The sequence below is a fragment of the Anser cygnoides genome, chromosome 1, assembly GCF_040182565.1.
Source record: "Anser cygnoides isolate HZ-2024a breed goose chromosome 1, Taihu_goose_T2T_genome, whole genome shotgun sequence".
Classification (NCBI taxonomy): domain Eukaryota; kingdom Metazoa; phylum Chordata; class Aves; order Anseriformes; family Anatidae; genus Anser; species Anser cygnoides.
Window position 1 is genome coordinate 191435724 of NC_089873.1, and position 6129 is coordinate 191441852.

A 6129-nucleotide genomic window follows, 5' to 3' on the forward strand; every position below is an offset into this window, starting at 1 on the left:
CAACCTCAGCCATCCTGTTGTGAAACAGGCACGCAAGTGGAGCAGGTACAGGGATAAGGGCACTTATAGGAGACAAGCTTTTCCTGAAGGCCAAATCAAAATCTAAATTTGTGAACAAATTTGTGTTACAGACACCATGCATTCACTGCCAACCCACTCTCCTCTCTCTGTAAGCAGCATTGGGCAGTGCTGCTTCTCTCAACAACAATGCTGAGGGCTCCCATCAGGCCGGAGAAGCCACTACCAAGGACCTGAACCCCAAAGGGACAGCACTGGCTTGAGGTGCGCCTCAGTCATCTGGCCATGGCCTTGGGCAAGGTGCTCCTCCTGTCACCTCCGTGGCACCATCACCCGGGGGGGACGGAGCCCCCTGGGGCACAGCTTTCAGCCACGGAGGTAGTAGGTGTTGGTGCTGCTGTTCTTTAAAAACACACCCGAAAATCCAGACTTTGCTTTTTCTGGGCTGGTCAGACACGCTCTTGTAGACAGAGGCAAGTAAGGCATTAACTGAACAAAACAATGACGGCAACAAAGCAAACAAAAAGTCACACCATAAAGTATTTATTAAGAAACAAAGGGGGCTTTTTTCTTCATTTGTAAGAAACACTTTAGACCAAGCACCCTTTCAGAGATTTAAAAGCTATATCAAATGTTAACATTGGTTTTACATTATTATACATGACATTAAAAAAAAAAAACAAAACGGCACATCTCACAAACTTCCTTTTAATTACAACTCAGGTTTCTTTTCCTTCAGCTGTAAATTAATTTCTACAGACTTAAATTTAACTTATTCATATTTATTTATTCATTTATTTTTTAAAACAAGTAAACAATATACAAAGATTCACCTGAACGTCACGGGTCGGAGCAGGTGTCCTTGTCAGGGGATGTGCACGGAGCGCGGTGGGCAGTGGCCGGCGCCGATGGCAATCGGGGCTGGCAGGGACACCCCATCAGTGGGCTTGCCTTCTGGCAGAGACAGCCCACCGCCTCGGCACCAAGGGACGAGTATCTCCAGCTCCTGGACGAGCTGCTGGCACCACTATTGGCACTGTCACCATCACTGTCACCGTCACTGTCACCACGGGGCCTGCAGGCCGCTGCTCCCAGCGCCGCTCGGCGCAGCGGGAGGCGAAGGCCGGGCCTGCGAGCCGGCGTTTTTGTGAAGGTCACACACGCTGAATGGGGAGATCTCGGCCAATAACAGCAGATCGGGTATAAATTACCTATTCATTTTCCTATTTCAGTGGTCAAAAACATTTCTCCCTTCTGTAGGCTGCCTGTGTGTGTGTGGCGTGTTTACAAGTAAACCATCGGATTTGGCAACGCTTCCACGCGAACGCGCGGTTTTAAAAGAGACATACAAAAAATAGTAGTGTCACAGTTATTGCTACGTACTGATACAGTATCGGAAACAAGAAACCTTTTGCCAGCTCTGGTCTGCTTACAGCAATTGCCCGGTTTGGGTTTTGCCCTTAGTACACAGCTGCAGCATTTAGCCTGAAGAACAAACGGACTGAAATGCAGAGACCAAGTTTTCTAAGAGACAAAAATCAGCCCTTAAGACTGTTTTGCTCGTTTAAGTACGCCTGGGGTGATACTTTACAATTAACACGGTCTGATTATTTCCCGTGTGCTGTTGCCTGGCCAAAGTCGGGAGGCGTTTACGTGAAAAAACGCACGGTGCCGGCTGCGATGCCCCCTCTGCAGGTGCAGCCTTTCATGCGTTGCTGGGGCCTTTTCCCTCATCCTCGATGCAGGTTTTCAAACATCGCTGGACATTTCTGCTCCCAAGAATAATCCAGGGTGGATTTCCAAGCTCTGCAAGTCCCTGCTGGCTTGGTGGGACCAAGGCAGGGTGTTCCACGTGGTCCCATGGGTGGGCTCCATCACGAGCCCACAGCAGGGCCTGGGCCCATCAGGCCCACGCACACAGGTTGAATGTTTCACGGGAGGCGAGGTCAAATGAGGTGTGTTGGAAGTCGCAGCACAACCTTCCTCTGTAAGCATTGCTTTGGCTCCGACAGCGGTCACGGAGTCAAAAATTTGTGCTGGTGGCTGGAGGAGCAAGTACCTCGCACCCTGCTCATAGTAGGAAGTCCGCAAAGAGAGAAGAGTTTGTGCAAACCACTACCAGTTCCTGATCTTGAGGCAAAATCAAATCAAGAAGGGTTTCAAGTGCGCTGGAAGTAAGAGCCGAGTAATTCATCTGCTCCAAGTTCCTACATAAATACCAGGGACACGGAAAGTTGTTCTCTGCAAGACTGAGCACCGCGTGGCAGCTCACCCTGGGCCCGGGGCCCAAAAAACCATGGGAGCTGGTACCAGGAACCGAGCACAGAGCGACGGCCCTGCTCAGGTTCAGTGGTGATTGTCTGTAAAGCAAAGGGAAATGTCACTAAGGAATTGGAAGAGGAGAGGAGAGAAGAGGTTTCTTAAGTACTGTGGTCTCGTACAGTGGAACGAAACTCTTTCTACGAATTAATTAGGCAAATATTTCTGACCATGTCATACCTGAAGGGCACTTAATGGCTCCGGCATTTATCTCGCAAGCACAGTGATCTGCAATGCATATGCTTTTTAAGCATAATCCTTCGCCACTGTAAATCATGCACTGGAATGAAAGCGTATCTGGAAATGTTAATTCAGCGATATCATCCTACAGTTTCTGGCAACGGACCCCAATGAAAATAAATGGTTTATAAACACTGTCTGACATGCATGAGCCTTTCAAAATTATTTACAAGCGATGTTCTGGGAGCTACGTTCCAAGGAAGTATTTCTCCTCTCTTCGGCTGGGATATGAAAAACCTGTCGGGCGGGGAGGGGGAGGCAGCTACACGGCGGCGCTACACGGTCACGGCCGGGTACATCTTCTGCTCGCCGCCGGCGTGCGGGAATGGGGACTGGATCTGCCTGTAGCCACCCTGCAAACCGTCCAGGAAGGGGGCCACGGGGGCGAGCGGCACCGAGTCGTGCTGGACGGCGTAGCCCACGTAGGGCGGGTGCAGGTACTGCCCCTGGTGCGGCACGATCTGGGTGGCCTGCTGGCAGTTGAGCACCGAGAAGTTGGTCGGCATGTTGACGTAGACGTTGTTCATGGTCCCCTCGGGCAAGCAGCAGTTGGTCTGCGACCTGGTCGGGGGGGCTCTGGCCCCCGAGTTGGCGCTGGAGCTGGAGCTGGCGGCGGTGCTGGACTGTCGGGAGGAGGAGCCGCGGGAGGTGCTGGCGCTGGGGATCATGGGGATGGTCTCCATCAGGCGGGTGCCCCCGGGCGCGCGGCTCTGCTGGGGCTCCTGCTTGGGCCGCAGGCACCTGCAGCAGCACGCCGCCACCAGCGAGCCCAGGATGATGAAGGCGACGAAGACGGACCCAACGATGAGGAACGGCACGTAGATGGGCACTGCAACGGCAAGGAGAAGGTGGGTGCTGGGAGCACGGACAAGCTGCAGGAGGTCCCCTCCGCCCCCGCCCCGGCACCAAGCCCACCTCAGCTCTGTGCACTGGGTGGTGGAAGCTCAGCGTTCAGCTGCACGCTTACACAGGGCAGCTAAAACCAAGGGCTGGAGCTCCCAAAGCATCTCAGAAGTTACTTTCAGGGAGCAAAGCCCACAGCTCACGCCTCCCCAGAGGAAGGCTCACTCCTGCTGCTGTCGGTGTGGTCCATACCGACCACTGCTCTGCATCTCACTGGATTTTGTCTCCAACTAGAAAAATTAAGCAAGAGAGCAGCCAGTTTGGGCAGCGCCATAGCAAAATGCTTTAGGACCAGAACCCCTGCTCAGGATCACGGGATGGTCAGACCCTGGCGCTGCATCGCATCCCTCCACATTGCCAGCCCTCTCTGGCTGCTGTCACCCCTTGGGGCAGCCCTGTGGCTGACTGTCTGGCTGCTCCATGCTCCAGCCCTGGGGATGGGGAGAAACCACAGGGGCAGCATCCCTCCTCGCAAGGCTGGAAGAAGGGACAAGGGGGCAGCGGGGGCAAGGGGTAAGAGTGGGCAGCGTGTGCGATGCTCCAGAAGGGAGCCCACCAAGGCAGATGGTGCACACTCTCTCTCAGGTAAAAAGATGTTCCCTGTGCCACGGTGACAAATCTGTGCAAACACATCCAGGAGTAATGAGGGGACGGGATCTCCCTTCAGTGCTTCCAAATGCTCCAGACGAGCCCGGGCTTCATCATGGCCATCAAAACCCATCAGCGTGGGGATGCAGGCAGGGCTGCAGAGCCCTGTGTGGTTCCTCCCGACCCGCTCTAATGAAACCACCACTAACGGTGGTCCCCAGGCATGGGGTCAAGGGACGGGGCCACCCCACACCACGCGAGAGGATCTCGTGTAAGACCTGCAAAGGGGGCGACGGGCCCGCTGAAGCCAGCGCAGCTCCTCGCACAGCTGAATGCATGCAGTGGGCTATCAGCCAAAAGGCCACATTCTTCCCTCCTCTCTTCTGTAATTTTAACGCTTCCTACACAAAGGCCTCGCAAAGGACTGTGTCTCCTTCTGTGCCCGGCGAGACAGCGGCTCTTCGGCAGGTGCACACACTTGCTGCAGACTGCAGCGCGCAAGTTTTCCGAGAGTAAATCTGTCCTAATTATAACATCACTTCAGGCTACTTCTGGTGTGTTCACCACGTGTGGATGGCAGCAAATGCGCTGGAAAGCCACTGAGGCTTTTTTTAAACGGCAGCAGAAAGACTCGAGTTTATCCTTGAAATTCAATCTCGCCAGGAGCCGTCTGAGCCAGCGGTACCCGAGCTCGGAGAGCGCACAGCATCAGAGCGGGGACCGGCCGCGAGTCACTCGGCAATGTCACCTCACTTTTTTCTCTCCCCCCCCCCACCCCCGGATGTGCTGTTTCGGTTTTTTCTTCGCTGTTTAATTGGGAGCCCGGTCGGGGCCGAGGGAGCGATTAAGCAGCGATGCGCACACACCAGCGGCGGCTCGCTCCGCCGGCGAGCGGCTTCTCCCGCTCGGGGAGAAGGCAGGGCCGGCCCCCCCGGCCACAGCAGCGTGGGGGGGGGGGGGCACAGCCCGGGTACTTCTCCCACTTTAAACCCTCCACATCGGTCGGGGGGACCCCCAGCTCCTTCACCAACCCTGCCACCCTGCCACCGGCGACGGGGGGCGGCCGCTCGCGGCTCCCCCCAGCCGGGGCAGCCCCCCAGCCCCCCGGAGCCGCCGAGACCCGGCTCCCCGGGGGTGCCTCCTCACCTGCCGCCCCGTCGGGGCCGTCCTTGCCGGGCCGTCCGGGCTCGGCGGCTCCGTGCCTCCGGTCGTTATCGCAGGCTCCCTGGTCGAGCCGCGCCTCGGCGCTGGAGCAGCAGTAGCGGAGGGCGCAGCTGCCGCAGCAGATGGTGGCGTCGCCGCCGTCGAAGCGCTCGGGGCACTGGAAGCCGTCCCTCCAGCCGCCCTGCCCGTCCAGCCAGCCGTGGCAGTACTCCCCGCTGCCCGCCGCCCCCGCCGGCAGCAGCCAGCCCAGCGCCGCCAGCAGCAGCGGGCAGCAGCCCCCGCCCCGCATGGCGCACACCGAGGGGGCGGCCGCTCGGGGCCCCCCCGAGCCTGGGCGGCGGCGGCGACGCCCGGCCCCCGGCCGCGGCTCCCGGCGCCGCATCCCCGGGACGGCCGGGGCGGGGGGGGGGGGGCGGCAGCGCTACCCCGTCCCCGCCGCCCCCATGGCTCCGCTCCGCCGCTGCGCGCCCCGTCCGGGCCGGCCGCTGGCCGGGGGCCCCGCGCCCCTCCCTTATATCGCCGCCCGCAGCCGCCGCCCCCCGCGCATGCGCCCGCCCCCGGCCCCCGCCCCGACGGCGCGGACCCGGCCCCCGGCTCCCCCCCCCCGGCGGGGAGAGGGGGAGACCCCCGGGACCACCCCCCCGGGACGCTGAAAGGGGCGACCCCCAGAGGGGCTGGGGGAGGGGGCTGTGTGTGTGTCCTCTCCTCAAGAGCTGGGTCTGGTACCTGCCCCCGCCCCGCCTACGAGACGGGAGAGCAAGTGGAAAGTAGTTTTTATTATTATTATTATTTTCAATAAAAAGGCAGAAAACGGGGGGGCTCCCCGGACTTGGCCCGCTTTTGATATCTGTTTTTAAGGTTCCAACCCTTTTCAGCCCCTCGGCCCCGGCTGCAGGT

The 6129-nt window shown here is 58.5% G+C and overlaps 1 protein-coding gene across 2 annotated transcripts; it reads right to left on the reverse strand.

The window, feature by feature from the left end:
• Positions 1 to 545: 545 nt before the first annotated feature.
• Positions 546 to 5674, reverse strand: SHISA2 (shisa family member 2). Of its 2 annotated transcripts, XR_007166577.2 has the most exons (3): positions 5215 to 5674; positions 2518 to 3406; positions 546 to 2378 (listed from the first exon to the last, which is right to left on the reverse strand). XR_007166577.2 is itself a non-coding variant. In XM_048072837.2 (2 exons), exons 1-2 carry the CDS (start codon positions 5612 to 5614, stop codon positions 2853 to 2855), a joined length of 954 nt encoding a protein of 317 aa, XP_047928794.2. In that variant the 5' UTR covers positions 5615 to 5674; the 3' UTR covers positions 546 to 2852. The 2 variants fall into 2 exon arrangements, 1 of the variants encoding a protein (XP_047928794.2); XM_048072837.2 differs by having other exon boundaries at positions 546 to 3406.
• Between the last annotated feature and the right edge of the window lie 455 nt (positions 5675 to 6129).